General features: G+C 29.8%; 1 protein-coding gene across 1 annotated transcript in view; it reads right to left on the bottom strand.

Annotated features, from left to right (window-relative positions):
* LOC147069782 (optomotor-blind protein-like) overlaps positions 1-18,795 on the bottom strand; it is a 320,044-nt gene that overhangs the window by 188,557 nt on the left and 112,692 nt on the right. Inside the window, exons 2-3 of the mRNA XM_085950876.1 lie at positions 11,723-11,836; positions 7,125-7,278 (exon numbers count right to left, since the gene is read on the bottom strand). Of these exons, the coding sequence (XP_085807002.1) occupies positions 7,125-7,278; positions 11,723-11,836 (268 nt within the window). The remainder of the gene's footprint in view (positions 1-7,124; positions 7,279-11,722; positions 11,837-18,795) is intronic.

An 18,795-nucleotide genomic window follows, 5' to 3' on the forward strand; every position in this document is an offset into this window, starting at 1 on the left:
CGGGCTTGATTTTTATCAATTTTAATGGAAAATAAAATAAAAACGAAAATATAACTGAAAAAATACTTTTAATAACAAAAAACTACATTAGAAATAAACTGAGTTTGAATGAAGTGTGATTTATACCCATGTGTAAGTTGCCGATTCATTTTATTTTTTCACATAAATTAATAAAAATGAGAAAAATTGGAAAAAGAACAATGCTTCGCACTTTTAACAAAGTAATTCCACTATGGTCTCATATGTTTTACGGCAGTTTCATATTTGGCTGACTAATTAGATTTATGCAGCGGAAAGGCCATAAGTACACCATGATTTGCTTTACTATTCTAAATCTCGCTAACCCATTCATTAAATATTTACTATCAGAAACAGCAATCTCATATTAAATTCACATTATTATTTATATTCAAATATTATTTACTACATTAAACTTATGTATTTCCAAGATTGAACGTATACAATGTTAACAATAAATGTCTTAAATAATGTTATTTGTAAATATAAAAGAAATTATATTAAGAATAGAAAAAAAATGCCAATCCCGGGATTGTCAAATTGTAATCCCGAAATCCCGGGATCAGAAATTTGGCTCGGGATTGGATTCCCTACTGCTAAGGCTGCAGAAACACAGCACACTATGAGAAATAGAGCTCCCTGATTAGTTAAAAAGGCCTTGATGACAGAACTCACAGTATTCATTGAAAAATGTGAGTGATGACACCAACGATCAACTTTGTCAACGATTTTCACATGGTTTAAAGTGACTTTTGATGGAGTAAAATTTTCCGTGCCTTTAAAATCACTTGGTATATTTAACTCAAAAATTTCAAAATTGCAAAATGTGAATTATGACTCTAGGAGACTCATTTAATTAATTGCATACCTACCATTTATAGATCGATCAAATAAATTTAAAACACTTAAAACACTTTACGCTATTAGGGTTCGAAGCACAGTTTATCGTGAGCTGTCTTACCAGAAAAAAGATAGCAGTAAAACATTAAAAATAATGCGCTATTCATCGATGACGGTAATTGTGCCAATTTTATTAAATTCAATGAAAATTTTCTTTGTACTAAATTTAATATAATAACCCTATCAATATTATCAAATATTTGATAAGTTAAACTGGATAATTAGGAACGTCTACCTACATGCTAAACTACTTTTGAATCATTCAAAATTGTATTTCAATCTCCAAGATTTTGTTTTTACGAGAAATGGATGTCAGCCACTTGCTCAACCTATTAGGCCCATTCTCTGACTGACTCATAAACAAATTGAAAATCAATATGTGTACTTGCCAGACCCAGAATTCAAACCTGGAACCAATGACATTGCCTGGAACCCACGACGCTATTGGCCAACGCTTAATGCTTAACGGCTCATCGTGGGTGTTTAAATACCTATATCGAGTGTGTTTAGGAAAAAGGACGTAACCCTCGATTTATCTAAAAGTCCTTTTATTATATATTAACAATGTATACAACTAAATACACGTTCTGTAAAATGGAAGTAAGCCACAAATGCCGAATTATTATCTAAATTCAGGTTTTAATTGAGCTTTAATTAAGTTTTAATTTAAGGAAAAAAGCATTTACCCTCAATTTTATTGATTTTTCTGTAATAACTTCTTTAATTATTAGTAGATCGAAAAGATATTACACCAAATCATTAATCATCATGCACCCAATGTCTGTGCCTATTTCTTTTATTAATATTGAACCAAAATCATTCAAAAAACGTTTTTTGCTTCTCCTGTAAAATTTGATCGGTGTGGGTTACGCCCTTTTTCCTAAACACTGTCGATATTATCTACGATAAGATTTCATTTATATTCCGGTGGTTTTTATTACGTATTTTATTTTTATTAACGTGAATTTTATCTCAATACCATACGGCCATCTATTTCCTATACAACACCTAATGGTGAACTGTGATCTGGCCAACTGTATACGTAAAATTTACGGTCACTGTAATTAGATGAAACAGATAAAAAACGTTATTTTTCCACTGTTTTCTGTAACGCATAGATATTATTAATTTGATGTCCTGATCAAATATACAATAATCAAAAAAATGGTAGACAACGGCACAAGTCAAGAAAAGAAATATTAAATTTTATTAGCAACATGTTTAAATTTTTGTATTTGAAAAAATACACGTTTTGTCCATCTTTCATTTTATTAATACGACAGAAGGTAACAGAGTGATTTTTCTAGAAAATACACTTACATTTATTTACACCTGCTCAAGTTATAATATAGTTGGCTGATTTATTTTTCTGTATATTATACCTATTCTTTTTTTTCATATTATTTTGGCAGGCCTCCTTTAAGGACCTTTGTGTATATTGAGTTTGATTATCAGATTTTTTGTGCGGTTTTTTTAATGATTCAAAACGGTCTTGCCACTGTCTAAAACAGCATGAGGTCCTTTTATTTATAATGGCAATAATACTTATAATATAAAACGGAATGACAGGCAGAGGTGAGCAATATATTGGAATATTATAAAATTAATCAGACACTGCTGGATGAAGGCATCTATTTGCTGTCTGCATTGTAATCGTTGGTTACGTGTAAATTGTACGTAAAAGATTTCACCGTGGCACAGTTTGCCGTGAGCTTTCTTATCGGAAAAAGATGACCGTAGTTATACTATACGGTCTCCAATATTATTAGATTTAATATGAACATTAATTCAATTTTCATAGATGATTTTGGCAAAATTCATGATTTCAAGAATAAAAACCTAACCTAACCTAACAAATACCACAAAAATACCGTATCCGGAAACTTGTATGTATGCAGTTCGCCGTATCACACTTCACCGTGAAATGTTGTGTAGGAAATAATATGGCCGTACATTAAATATCGTATTCTACTGACATAAAATTCATGTCTTAACGGCCCACATGCTCATCGTATTTAAAAAAAAATCGGTCAGGTACATGTTCAAACACGCGCGTTACCATGATCTTACTTCCTACTTCATTTATCGTTTGTCAATTTATGGCTACGGCCGTATGTTGTAGCTTAGCCACTGGGAAATGCCAATAGAAATGGCGCATTTCAAAAAAATACTACTTTATTCTTAGGTCAATAATTTTTATAAAGCAAACATTGTTCGAAGAATGTTTATCACATTTGAATGGTCAAAGATATAGCTTATAATCAGTATCTTTAAATGTGTAAAACTTTCCCATTTTTTGAATAATAAAATGCCTAATTCTTGTCAAATTTGGCATCACAGAGATTATCAATATATTTTTTTATTGTAAATATTTCACTATAATAATGTCAACATAAATTTTACTAATGGTTTTATAAATGCTTTTAAAAAGTAATAAATATAAAAAAACTTAACACCACTTCACATGGACGTACTGAAATATGACTATATTCTAAAACATTAGAGCGAAAGGTTTAAAAGAATACTATTTTATGTAATAAAAATACTTTATGCAGTCATCAAATGTTTAAAATAAATATAAAAGATAATAAGGCTTCAAAATTATGTAAATAGATTATCTACAACGTTTAAGGAATGTCGAGGATCATGTTTTGAAAATATCATAAAAGCTCCATTTTGACGTACGCTGAGCATGTCCCCCCTTAAGAGCATACTCGGTTTACACTTTACAGTAAGCCAGCAATAAACAAATTTTGAAAATAGCCGATATACTGGATTATTTGTTAGGTTAGGTTAGGTTTTCATTCTTGAATTCATGAATTTTGCCAAACTCAGCCATGAAAAGTGAATTAATGCTCATATTGAATTTAATAAAATTAGAGACCGAATAGTATACAGTCATCTCTTTCCGATAAGATAGCTCACGGCGAACCACAGTGAAATATTTTACGTACAATTTACAAGTAACCGAAAAATACTAGGTTTAGATGCTTATAACTGTTGATAAAACAAAACATATCGATATTAAAAACCTCGACTTGTTAATATCTGCCAAATTCATTGCCAAAAGCGCAGTGTTTGAAGATTTTATTTATCTCACCGCGTTCGGCGATAAATTTCATTTTTGGAAATGTCCCTTTGTGAAAGATTCGTCGCCGACGAAGTGACGATAAGGATCTACGTGTAAAACCAATTTCCAATCAACTCGTCGACAGTCGAAAGTGTCACATAAATTTTATCTTATTTTTAGATTGACTAGACAACGAGGTGCCGCAAAATACTAACTCCAACCGGTTAAAAGGAAGGTATTTAACTATTGCTGAATATATCAATATTGCTTATAAATTATAATAATATTATTATATTCATATAATTTTATACTCGTTTATTTACGTATTTGAAGAAATGATTAATACAAATTATGATTAGGTACACATTTATTATATCGTCACCTAACTATTAAGACCTCGTAAGTCCGATATTATGAAAAAATAATTATAAGATAAAAATAACTTTTTTAATTAAATAGCATTTTGTTATTTTAATTAAAGTAGGTAATAATATTTCAGACGTGATTCGTAAAATTCATATGTTTTACCTTATTATTAGTAATATTTTTTTATAATTATCCAATACGTACTAAATATAAATAATTATAAGATAAAAAGAACTTTTTATATACAATGTTTTTAAATTTTCTGTTCAATTATTAGGCTCAATATGCTCAAACTTGTACTTGATATGAAGTAAATAAAAAACAAACAAATATAGAATACTGAAATGTCTTTTTGATTACCATAGTAATGCACGTATATATTAATAATTTAGTTGCTAGGACCACCCACTTAGCAACCAATAATATTGGATTGGATTACGGATTTCTTCCGAAATAACTTTTCATATAAAACAGAATTAACTGAAAATGAATTCAATTCTACTTAAAAATGGCTAAAAGTATTAAAAGAATGCATTGGCATCGTGTTCTGATATATTCTAAAAGTTTCAAATGTCTAGCTAGTCGGGAAATTAGTTAAAAATTGATTTTAAGATTTGTACTGGATAAACAACCACCGGACAAATAAGAATACGAGCTAATAAAAACGTTGTAAATGAAGTTTGTTCGACAAAATTTAAACAAAAAAAATCGGTGTGTGTACTTATGTACGCCTGTTAGAAGTTATACTTCTTTGGCGTAACAAAACAAAAACAAAACTTGTGATAACCTAGATTCTTCGACTATCTCTTAATTACACACTAAAGAAAAAGGGCTGCTTATTGGAGCGCCGTTGCTTGTCTTGTTTCGATGTTTAATTTTGCGATGAAATTTACCATTGCCAATTAGTGTCTGACCAATGTGAACTTCCATTGCTCATCAGCAGCGAATTTCTTTGACGCTACCGATTCGTCGAAAGATTTAAAAAGGGGCCTCGAAACGGTTCAAAATAGTCAGAAATAAGTACAAGTGTATTCTTGTTACGCCTTTTAGTGTATCCCCTATTCTTCCACACTCGAGATCGATTGCCTGTTACTCCTCACCCGTTAGGTATTTCAGTTCCCATTAATTAATTCATTCTAATCATTCATCCGTTTGCCACTTTTTACAAATTTTTCATCCGTAAGAAACGTATGACCTGCCTACCCCCACGACACGTCACTGATTATACATAACGTGTATTATACGGTCTAAGTATTTTTTTAAGACTGTTTAATTTGGAGCGCCGTTGGTTTATTTCTATACACTTTAACTTATATTACTAAATTATATAATTATTTCTCGTTGTTTTTATTTTTAAAGTAACAACTGTCACTCTGACGTTTAATCGTTTGTTTGCAAATGAATTGCAAATGGCCGACAATAACAAATTCGTTGCCTGGGCAACGGAACAATTCTACTATCAAACTTGAGTTTGTATACGACTTACTGATTCGCAGCTAACTTAAAACTGTCACGCGCTTTTGTAACGGTGTGCGCGCGCAGCTATCAATTTCACTTTCTACCAAATGCCCCAATAGAAGTATAACTTCAAAACCATTTTAAATCATATCAAAACCTCGGTTCTCTATACTTGCTCTCCACCGCCCGCCACGTCTCTACACCCGTTATGCGGGCGTATACCGTGGCGTAACGAATGTTAGGCGCTCTTCAAATTTGTGCCAAAAGTGTCACAGGAGTATCTTCCCAAGACCTTGGTTGGCGTGCACTAGAGTGTGCGAGATTCCTACTTAAATGTATTGCGGCAATTCTCGATGAGAAAAGACTTTCTCGCTCGCCGTAAAATGCCGCAAACTTTTTAAAAGATGTACTATTATACTAGTATGGTGTCCATCGATCGACAAATTTTAAAAACTCTTAGGTCTCGTGATTTCAAACATGGAATTAAAACCTCGTATTTCACAACCAGTGTTAGCAGATTCATCGATTAGAGTGGTTTTAAAATATTGTTTATATTACGATTTTTCCTTACCCTCAACGTTCTTCTCAAACAGACTTACGAGGTTTTAATTTTAATGTGACGATATTATGTGTGCTTATTTAAATATTCCCAAAAAAATATATAATATAACCGGTAATATTACCGGTTTTTTTCGGGACTAAATTACCGGTTTCGAAATATTTGCCACATAATCATATTATCATGCTCGATTTATTCTCATAAAATCTATATCAAATACTTAACATCGACATTAATGAGATTTTTTTTCATTTTTATTTACACACTTTTTATTCCGCGTATTAAGGTTTTTTTATCACTTTTTGTCGTTCATCTCATAAAAAGACGAAATCGAAGAAAAGAGAAGAAATGATAAATTTCAACAATTTTTTTAATTAAATTGTTTCCAATTATTTGAATGTTTGTCAAAATATTCAACAATATAACACAACTAGGCGTTATGCAGTAGATATATTTATTTAATTTATTAAATAACTGTTAGCAAGTTTATTTGATAAAACGCTCATATTTTAATTATTGCAGTGTTATAAAAAAATTTGACGGTATTTATTTATCGGTTTTCCCGGATTGAAAAAAATATTTCTTTCGGTTTTCCGGTTTTAGTACCTTCCGGTATTTTAATTATCGGTTTTTTTCGGTAAAATATAAACTACATTGCTCAAGGAAATTTTAAGAGGTGCGTTTCTTTCAGAATACATCGTGTATGATTTGTTTTAAATTTAAATAAAATGCGATACAACGTACAGTACTTACAAAGCCGTGCTTGTCACTGATGTTATTGGTCAGCTTGAGTTTGTGGAAGGAGACGACCTTCTGCATCCACTGCTCTCCCGTCGACGGAGAGTCGGGGTGGATGTACATCCTCTTCGGCATCTCGGGGTCCGCCTTGCCTGCGACCATCCACCGACTAGTAAATGAACACAACAGTTTTATTAGTCTTTATAGAATACAATATTTCATATTTATCGAGTATTACTATCCAGAATTTAGTATTCAGTAATGAACTCATCATATTTATTTAGTAGTTCCTCGTTATTACGATATATTTTTTAAATTCAAATTTAAAAGTAATTGATAAACGGAAGCGTATTTGTCAATGATTGCAAATACAGAACTATGGATAGTACTAATTTTGATTTAACTAAAAATAGAATATCAAATATCAGAATATATTCTAAGATGAATATTTTTTTGTTACTATAATATTAGATATTCAGATTTTTAGTACATTTTTACTTCATTATATAATACATAAATACCGGTTTTTTTTTTTAAATATTTTTGTTATAAAAAAACAAATAAAATACTTAAATTAGAAAATAATGTCGAATGAAAAACCGATATTTAAAGATTTTTTTGCCATAGACAAATAATGAAATATTTATTAAAAAATATTTTTTAACGATTTTCTTGTTTAAAAGTTGAATAAATATTTTCCATACAAGAACAATACTACTATTTAGTGTGAATAAGTCGATTAAAATAAATTCTAAATCTTTTTTTATTAATAAAATATAGTTACCTATTTAAAATATAGTTTACATTTTTTTCACCACCGAAGAAGATAAAAATACATTTAAAATTGATTTTAAACAAATAAATGTAATTTTAAATTATTTTTGATTCAAAAAATAAAATTAAGTCAAAAATATTTATTGTATATTGAAATACCACTTAACTGACACCAACAATTAATGTTAATTATTGACATATTATGGTTAGTCATTTTATCTTCTTTTGTAGTGTTATTAAATTTGTGAATTATCTATAGTAATATTAATATTTTTTTATTCTATATTGAGGAGGAACAAACATTTTGTCAACATACTGTGAAGGTAGCAAAATCATGCATAATTATGTAATAAAATAGCGAAGCGTTTTCAACCAAGCCATTAATAATAAACAAAAGAAATTTGCTCATTACCAATAAAATTACAACGGTACATTACTGTGATGAAACGAAATGTTAAAAAAAATACAAAATAATATGCTGTCGAAAATTAAGAGATCTGTATCATGTAAAATGTGATTTTTTTTCTCATACGAGTATTCGTAGTTTGACTTGAAAGTAGAAAGCTGTTCAATATGCCATTATTATTAATAACGACGGTTAATTTAAAAAAATCAATTTAAATAAAAAAAAAAATTTTAAAGGGGTGCCACTTATACAAAAGTTTGAGAATGTCTGAATTTGAGTTTTTTTTTAATAAATATTACGCAGTTATAGATTGTTTTTGAAAATAAATATACAAATATATTTTCTTTTACACAAAAAATCTCAGATTTAAAAAAAATCGGTAATTGCGAATTTTTTTGTGTATTTGTAAAGTAGTAAGCTGTAGGTACAATTAGAAAAACGATCAAAGCTAAGCAAATGTGAGGTGAAATAATGGCGGTGATTGATTAGGTGAAAAAATTATTTAAAAAAAATAACAAAAAAATATTGAAAATATAAAAAAGCATTCATGAATATTTTGAATAGATACGTACAAATAATGCAGTTTGGCATACTGAAATATTGAAGTAAAATGTTTAAACAATAAAACATATAAAAAATAACAAAGGAAAAGCCTTAGAAAAACGAAAATAAACGCACACAATTTCTTAAACTACAGATCTCTTATTGTATTTTCGTTGGGCGCATGCTTCTTGCCTTTTATGATATATGTATATATTATATACTATATTTTTGTAAATTTACTATACCATATAATATACAGAAGTATCTACAATAAATTGTAGATGACACGAATATATATTTTGTTCGATTAAAATAAATATACATTATTTTAGAGGGTATGTATGTTTGTATATTAAAAAAAACTATTTTAATCATCACAGCAATGTATCTTGAAAAAAATCGACGCGTTTGGTTGACATTTTAATTAATTAAAAAAATATATAGCAATTATATTATGAATTTCACTAAAAAAAATAGAAAATATCGGTTTTTTAGTAGGTACATATTGTATTATTTATCAGTTAATAAGTTTGTTTTTAGATAACATAAATAATAAATTTTGAGAGGTATAGAGGTATAATGACAAGGAGTAAAAAAATATTTAGACATAAAAAAGGAGAAAATATTTACTAATATAATATGTAGATATTAAAAAGATGTTCTATTTTGTATTTAATTAATCATGAAATTTGATGTAACCTTACCAAAAAACCTTATTCTTAACTTCGAATTACGTTATAAATAAAGGAAACATAACATAAATAAATCCTTCACAATATGATTTTGTTGAATTTCCGAAAATAAATCGAAAAAAAAATGTTTGTTTCTCGTTCGTTTTCTCCAAAACCATTTTTATTTTCACTTTAATGATTCGATTATAAACACAAGTGCGATGTGTCGATTGTTATAAAAAAATAATTAATATATAATAGTTAACTGTGGGGTTGGTACAAGGCCGACTATAGTCAGGCCGCTTCACTGAATTACAATACAGTAGACCTGTTCGACTAATTAGTGTATTGCTATTTTACAACAATCGTAATTTTCTATAATAATAAGTGACAACTAGTGCGATGATTGAGATTCAAAGCCTCGTGCACTTGCCCGAATATAATCGGCCTTGAGTTGGTAATTTTAAAACGAATGTCAGAATACTATAACGAAAATATTACAATTTTCACGAGTGAAAACATCCAAAATTAAGTAAACATTTAAATTTACTTTTGATTTAAATTTAAAGAAAAATATAAGTATTACAATTGTACCAAATCGATTTTTGTCTATAAAAAAGAGAATATATAAACTAAACGAAAAATTAAAAATAATACAATTTATTAATAGTTGATGAAGTCGTGTTTGAATTACAATAATTACTACTTGCAAAGTCAGTAAAATTATCTAAAACTTATTATAGTTTAAATACTGCTTATAATAAAGAATTTAATCAGAAAACTATTATACTTCACTGTTGTTTAAAGAATTGGTCATAAATTACGTTACATGACTTTCATTATTTCATTGGTTTTCTATACATTATAATATTATCATACCCTTCGTCAGGCATGTCGTCATATATGAACGACCCCTATTTAATAATCGACAACGACTGATATATGTTACGAACATTGCAACATTTTATCTTACTGCCAAAACAAATTAAATTTGATAGTTAATAAATAAACATGAAAATAGAAACACACACTTACTGATATTATAACATCAAAAATTATGGAGTTAATTGACTTTGCAACTAATAATAAAATGTCGTTATTTTTCCAACCTCTAGTTATGCCATATTAATGACAGCAGCTGTTTACATGTGTACTGTATTATATTATGACAATAAAAACTGCTATTTGTAAAGAAACTTAATTGATTACGATCGACTCCGCACTTGCGCTTGTAACCTGTTTGTGACCTGTCTTGTAAAACATGCTAACTCCAACCGAACACATCTGAGATAAGATAAATATTGTCACTTTAAATGATTATCAAACAATTAAAATTATAGTATGTAACTATATAAAGAAACCATGCAAAAAAAAGAATGTTTTTTTTTATTATTATTTTTAATTGAATTAAAATAAGAAAATGGAAATCTTACTATGTGAAAGTTTTATTATTTTATGATTGGAAAATAAATAACTGATTATTTTTTTTTATTTAGAATTGCTATATGTCTATTAGGTATTATCGTGATTTTAAAAGAGAAAAAAATCGAAATTTAAAAAAATGTGACAAATAATTTATCTCTTCCTAAAAATATATTCGGCAAAAAGCATGTTTTAAAACATAGAATTAGTATATGGACTGAAGATTTAAAAAACGGAACAAAGACATTTTACGAAACTACATGAATAATGAGGATATTAATTAATTCTTTCGACCATGTCCGATCCTAATAGGATCATAAGGGCAGGGCCCCCACAGAGTTGAACGAGAAATGGATGTCAGTAACTTGCTCAACCTAATAGGTCTATACTCTGACTCATACACAAATTGTAAAACAATACGTGTACTTGCCAGACTCAGGATTCGAACCGGGACCCACGACGCTAAAGGCCGACGCTTAAGTTGCGCGGCCATCGTGGGAAATTGTAACAATAAATAAAAGATTCACAATAAAAAAATAATATAAAGAATTTAAGTAAGTTAATACAAGACACCAATCTAAATTAACCAATTTCGCGTCAACTTTTTTTTTTAAATAATTCTATTTTACGATTATTTTTGCAACCCTTGGTTTTATTTAAAAAAAAATCATCCCCCGTTATAAAATAAACGCTTCTGTCCGTATAAAAATTCAGTGGTTCTCATTTTTTTTTCTTAAAATTCACTCATTAAGTTTTAAATTAATATTATCTGTTGGGCGATGTGTTTTATAATATACCTGTTGTGAAATTTATAACGGCAATCATCGGCCGCCACGATGTCCATGAGCAAAATGTACTTGGCTTTTTTATCAAGACCACATACGCGCACTTTGTAGGCAGGAAACATGCGCCTGTAACGAGCAGACAACACAAAACAATGCTTCAGCGGTTCGGTATGGTTTTTTTTGTTGTTGTTTGGGTGGCTTCGCGACCGACGAAAGTTTGACTATCTTTGGAAATTTCGCGCGACATATTTATTTCTGTATCGACAATCTACAGCACTATCGGTGTCCCTTGTCCTCTATATGTACAGCAAATAGCAGTGGCGAAGGGTGGAGGTAGGCTGTTAAGATCCGTCACAAATAATGCACATTAAACTTTGTCAGTCATACGTATTTGTTTTCTTGAACCAAGACTACAGTTTACAGATGGTGTCGGTTAGTTTTTAAAAACCAATTAGGCCCTGCCTAAACCAAACTATAATAATTTTGGTATGCCGTGGGCGATACAACAAAATTGTGCACACTTATTCATTCATACCTATTTGTTTTCGTTGGATAAAGAATACATATTAGAAATATTGTTCGTTTATTTTTTTAAATTCAAGTAAACCCTGCGAAAATTATTAAATTAAATTGTGCAGTTAAATCATAATTTTTGGATATTTTGTAGATACTTAGAATGATATTATTTTTTATCTATTATAATTTGGTTTAGACAGGCCTCAATGAATTTATAAAAAATCAACCAACAATATTTCTAATATGTATACTTTATCCAACGAAAATAAATAAGTATGAATGAAAAGTGTGCAAAAATTTTGTCGTATTACCCAAAGTGTACCAAAACTATTATAGTTTGGTTTAGGCAGGGCTTAATTGTTTTTTAAAAACTAACTGACACCATTTTTAAAATGTAGTATTAGTTCAATGAAAACAAATACGTATGACTAACAAAGTTTAATGTGCATTATTTATGACGGATCTTAACAGCCTACCTCCACCCTTCGCTACGCATAAGCTTGTGACAACTTGTGGAAAACTGCGGTAACTTTCACTATCAGCCGCAGGATACAAAAATGCAGCATGCTGTGGTAATTTACGGTATCTACCGCAGTTTGCCACGAATTTCCGGAAAACTGCGATAGTTTGAGGCAAACGGGTGCATATGTAGGCCGATTCTAGATTGTAATATAGTTGAATAGTGAAATAAATATAGAAGGTCATCAATATAGTCAAACAATCGTAGGTTGCTGGCAGTGCATATTAAAAATAAACAAAAGGATTACTCCAACACAAAACTCTGCGTGTCATACTCAGCGTGCGCCATGAGTACCGAATAATGTGCTCGAATAACATAATAGTAATTGGTGGTAGGTGAGTGGGGCTTCCGGACTGGTACCGAGCAGTACTCGTTACCCGTACCCGCGGGTGTTGTCAGTACCTGTTGTGAAATTTATATCGGTAGTCGTCTGCGGCCACGATGTCCAGCAGCAGGATGTACTTGGCTTTGGCGTCAAGGCCTGACACCCTGAACTTCATTTGAGGGAACATTTGCCTGTAATCAGATCGGTGCGTCACAATTTTGGAACAGCTGAAAGAAACCTAACCTAACCTAACCATTTTTCAATATTATTTAACCTTCCAAAGAAAAACAATGCAAGTCAAAATGTTACAAAATAAGCTGAATAAAATGAAAAAATATTGCTTGATCATCCACAAAAATATAAAATAAATCTGAGGGTCAGCGCCCACACCACTGCGGTAGACTGCGACAAACAGTGGTAACTTTTAGATGTGTGGGCACTGATCTTTACTTTGTCTACTTGAAGTTATCAAAAATTGATTTTTTTATTTAAGTATATTAGTTATGTATAAGTATATTTTTGTTTGCATGTTAAGATTTCAACCTGAGTCACTTTTCTTTAATGTTATAGTAAAAATATTAAAACATTTATATTATATTCGTGGGATTACTGCCAAAAGTTGGTAAGTCGATAATTTAGGTATTAAGAGTTAACAACAGATTATGTGTCTATATATATTATATAATTAAATGTCTGCTAGAAAAAAATCAAGGTCACCCGATATATAGAACATGCACATATAGCACAAAGAAATAAGCATTCTGAATGATTTTAGAGGGCATGTCAAATTTCAATTTGCAATTACTCCATAGAATTATTTAGACTTACCAACTTTTTCCAGTAACCCTTTGTTATTCTTAATATTTTTTGGAAACAAATTACCATTTTTTCTTATAAGCGGATCGAATTGACCTGCATTGAGTAAATGTTAAACTTACATGGAATTTGACCCATCCATGATTTTAGGCGTCCTTTATCCAGACTTCTTCAGTATAGATTTTAATAACTTTTTAGTGACACAAATACAACTATCTATTTTATAGTATTTTAATATTTTATTGAAGTCTTGTTGAGAGATATCTTTGTTTTAAAATTAAACTAAATAATTATAACATAATACACTGTAAAGTAAAACATATTGAAAAGCCCTGAAAATATAACAATAAATAAATATGTACATATAAATAGTTTGACTTTGGGTACAGATATGAGGCAATGTCCAAATGGGGATATAAATAATTACAAGATAAAATAAACTTTTTATATACCACGTTTTTAAATTTTCTGTTGAATCATATATACTTGACAATTCTGTGTATTAATAAATTATGACAAATAAGGCAATTGTCGACAAATCATTTTTTTGCTATTTTGCAACAAATAAACAAATATAGAATACTGAAATGTCATTTTGATTTCCATAGTAACGCACGTATATAATAATAATTTAGTTGCTAGCACCACCCCTTAGCAACCAATAACAGTGGATTGGATTACGGATTTCTTCCGAAATAACTTTTCATACAAAACAGAAATAACTGAAAATGAATTAAATACTACTTAAAGATGGCTAAAAGTATTAAAAGAATACATTGGCATCGTGTTCTGATATATTCTAAATGTTTCGAATGTCCAGCTAGTCGGGAAGTTAGTTAAAATCGATTGCAAGTTTCGTACTGGATAAACAACCACCGGACAAACAAGAATACGAGCTAAGAAAAACGTGGTAATAAAATACAGGTTATTATATAAAAAATGCGAATTATTTATTTGTCTAATTGAAATATTTTGAGAGCAAATCCTATCAAAAAAAAAATACAAATAACGTTTATGTTGCCAACTCTGTGAATGAAATAAGATTTTTCCGGTTATTTAGTAACCAAAAAAAACGTTTCAATGGATCACAAAATATAACGTCCAAATCAATATCGCTGAGTTTTGCAAATAAAATGCCTATCGGAACGCAGTTATCAAAACCTGTTTCCAGCTTCGTCGATTTCTACGTAAAAAAATTACGGTCAAGGAATTTTTGTGTTTATATTTTGTTTCTAAATAAAAATTTAAAACGATTTTAATTCATTATCTTTTTTAAACATCATTTCTCATATTATATTATTTTAACACATTACCTTACGAAATACAAAAATATGACAAGTAAGCCGGTTCACACACCCTAACTCGTCCGTCTGCAACGTGTCGAATATGTCGATATGACGTCATCGTTATTTAGAAAACACACGTTATCTTATGAAACTTCACACACACTGTTGGAATAAAATATTTTAGTTTGAAAAAAAAACCTCTGGATGCACATGCAACTATTTTCACTCAACATACAGCGCAGATATAATCCTGAAATGTCGCACTTCGTCATTCATTTTGGCTTGCCGAGTGACGTCACTATCTTCGCACGGCCTTACTACACACATAAGAAAGTTGCATGTAAAGCGCCTAGTTTCAAAAGCACCTAAAACGGTTTTTGAAAATTTTTGAGTTAGATATGTATTTAGATGGATATTTTTATTACGTATATGCTGGCTAAAGATTAAACATTAAAAACCGCCAAAAACCGTCAATACGTATGATAAAAAATTAGGGTAAATTTCAAAACCCGCTAAAATGGTTGGGTGTGCTTTACAAACACCGTTAAAATGGAAGACCAAAATACTCTTTAAAATGTAACGAATTAAAAAATAAATACATAAAGTTCACAGATTTAATAGATATTATGATTTTTTCTCATTTTTCTCAGAACTACTTACCTAAAATCGTTTTAGGGGCTTTTGAAACTAGGCGCTTCATGTTGCGCTCAGTTTTAATTTATGACTATGACTATTATCCCAGTCGAGACGATTTACAATGTGCGACTAGGCTTAGTGTTGTCATTATTGTTGAAAAGAAACCCTCTAAAGAGGTAAGTTTTTATATAAATAATAATATTATTATTTTTACTACGTTTTAATCTTATTGCAGCTAAGTCAAATAACGTAAGTAATAAACATTTATAGCTATAATTAAATACAGCTGTTTGGCTTATTATTATTTATTTTGACCTACAAATGTGCATCGAATTTATTTTAATTGCATTACCCTTGTCTAGCAAATCGATAAAATTACAATCAAAAGTGCCTCCCCGATACATTTTCAATAAACCGGATTCTTATCAATTTCTCAGACGTATCGATTATGTTGAATACGAATGACCACTTCAAATATAATCGGTGAAATTCGACATAATTTTTAGTTTAAAATGTGATTCTCTTACAGTTTAGACAACTTATAAATAAATAATTTGTTCGGCTTCTGTTTTCTTTTATGTGCCGGGCGTTAATAGGTCAGATCGTTTTGATCAAAGCCATAATTATAATAATTAAGATAATTTGATAATAATCTTTAAAATATTTTTATTGCGACTTAGAAAACCAAAACGGATTTATTAGTAGATATATAGGTTAATCCTAACTGTTCAGGATTTTATTTAGTGTCTATTTTCAAAAACCGGTAAGTCCACATAATATGATCAAAAACAAACAGTTAATACGAAGGTATTTTTATGTCTTATTTTACATACTATCCATAAAATCTAAAACAGTAAAACCCGGCAAAAGTATAAGATTTTTTTTTCAAAGTTAACGAGTTTCGTACAAAAACCGAATATTTAAAATGATTAATTTTAATGTTGGTTATATTATTGCAGCAATAAACTATTAATTTAATTAAAAATAATTACAAGATAAAAAGAACTTTTTATATACAACGTTTTTAAATATTCTGTTGAATCATTTATAAACTTGACTTGACTAGCTTAAACGATCAAAAAAAAATTGTACTTGATAGAAATAATACTGAAATATCATATTGATTTCCATAGTAACGCACGTATATATTAATAATTTAGTTGCTAGGACCCCAGACCCCTGCCAACCAATAATGGTGTCGAAATAACTTTTCATACAAAACAGAATTAACTGAAAATGAATTCAATTCTACTTAAAGATGGCTAAAAGTATTAAAAACTGCATTGGCATCGTGTTTTGAGATAATATAAAAGTTTCAAATGTCTAGCTAGTCGGGAAGTTAGTTAAAAATCGATTGCAAGATTTGTACCGGACAAAGAACCTAGTGTAAAGAAAGGTTGTATACCACTGTACTCTAACCATTGAAACGAGAATTGATTTGATATACTTAGCTAAATTAATAAAAATATATTTACTTTGCTTTTTCATCAGACAAAGTAAATAAACAACCATTTAATTTGCGGCCACTACGCTATAAAATAAAACAAATAAAACATTATTGAGTATTGTGTTTATTTTTTTTAATCCAAGCCTAGAACTTGTTTGAATATTATAAAACTTTTAATATCTTTTTGATAATAGACTAACATACATTGAAATATTTTACGAAACGATCTTATCCGACGGTTTTATAACTTATAATATATGGGTAGTTCACAATAATTATGGATCAAGTCCAATTTTCATAAAATTAGATTTTTTTATTTCAATAGCTAGATAAAACAGAGTTCTATATTGTGTGTTTATATCACAATCGTAGCTCTACAATTTTCTACATAAATGGAAATTTACTAGTATTGATAAGACATCAAATTGAATGTAAATCATGTCTATTTTGACAGTTCCTTTAGCAGTATAAATAGGTATTAGCTAATATTAATAAAACTTGAATATACTTTATGTTTCGACTATTTATTTAAATTGATCGATGTAGGTACTATCAAAATATGGTAGGTATATACAGTGAAAACATTTCTGAATTTTAACAAAAGGAGTTGTAACTTGAAGTCAATATATCTCAGGATCCATTTTGATGGACTTGATCCATAATTATTGTGAACCACCCATATTATACTACATAGTCTAAAATATAAAAAGATAGGTAGGTACGCTAAAATTTATTATATTTACGGCAGGTTATATGAAAGTATGGTGAAGCCGGCTAGTATGGCGAAAAAGTATGGTGGGGCGGGCTGGTAATCAATCAATCCTCTGTGATGCCATGAATTTTTTTTATCGCGTCGCTATTTTTCGTTTGTTATCGGCTATTGTTGGCCTGCTTCATGAAGCTGTATGAGAAAGCCGATTTCTTACCCCTATTTTAATTTAATACCTCTATGAGATATACCATCAAAATTCGTCAAGTGTTTGAATTTAGAACTAAGCTCACTGCAGCGTAAAAAGTAACCTCGCGGACAACTTCTACTGGTGGATCTATACTGACAATAGATTTTATTAATATTTGGGGGCGGTCCGGTTCTATAAACATTGACTCTTCGTGGAATATTCTTACAATAACTATTTTTTGTTTAATATAATGTAGGATTTATTCAGAGGGGTGACTAAGAAACGACGTGTGAACACTTTTAATATTTGTTTGTTTGATGTGTCTGTTATATCATATTAATTTAAGCGTGTACGTTGTGACGCGGGACAAAACTCTGTGTGATAGTGTAATGGTCGTATACTTTGTTCCTAGGCCTGCCATGGATTAACTTCAGCCGGGACGCTATAACACTATCTGAAACCTTCACTAATAGATCCCGTATAATGTACCGTGAAACACGCGCTATGAAGGGAATAATATACAATTTTACAAATAATTTTCTATTTGGTAGGTAATATAAAATTTACTTTTATAAACAGGCTCGAAATAATCGCCTAGTACGAGGGTGGGTCAATAAGTCCTTAGAAAAGCCGACAGGTG

The sequence above is a fragment of the Rhyacophila brunnea genome, unplaced genomic scaffold (genome assembly GCF_057557595.1).
Source record: "Rhyacophila brunnea isolate RB1 unplaced genomic scaffold, BYU_Rbru_1.0 scaffold_23, whole genome shotgun sequence".
NCBI classification, from domain to species: Eukaryota; Metazoa; Arthropoda; class Insecta; order Trichoptera; family Rhyacophilidae; genus Rhyacophila; species Rhyacophila brunnea.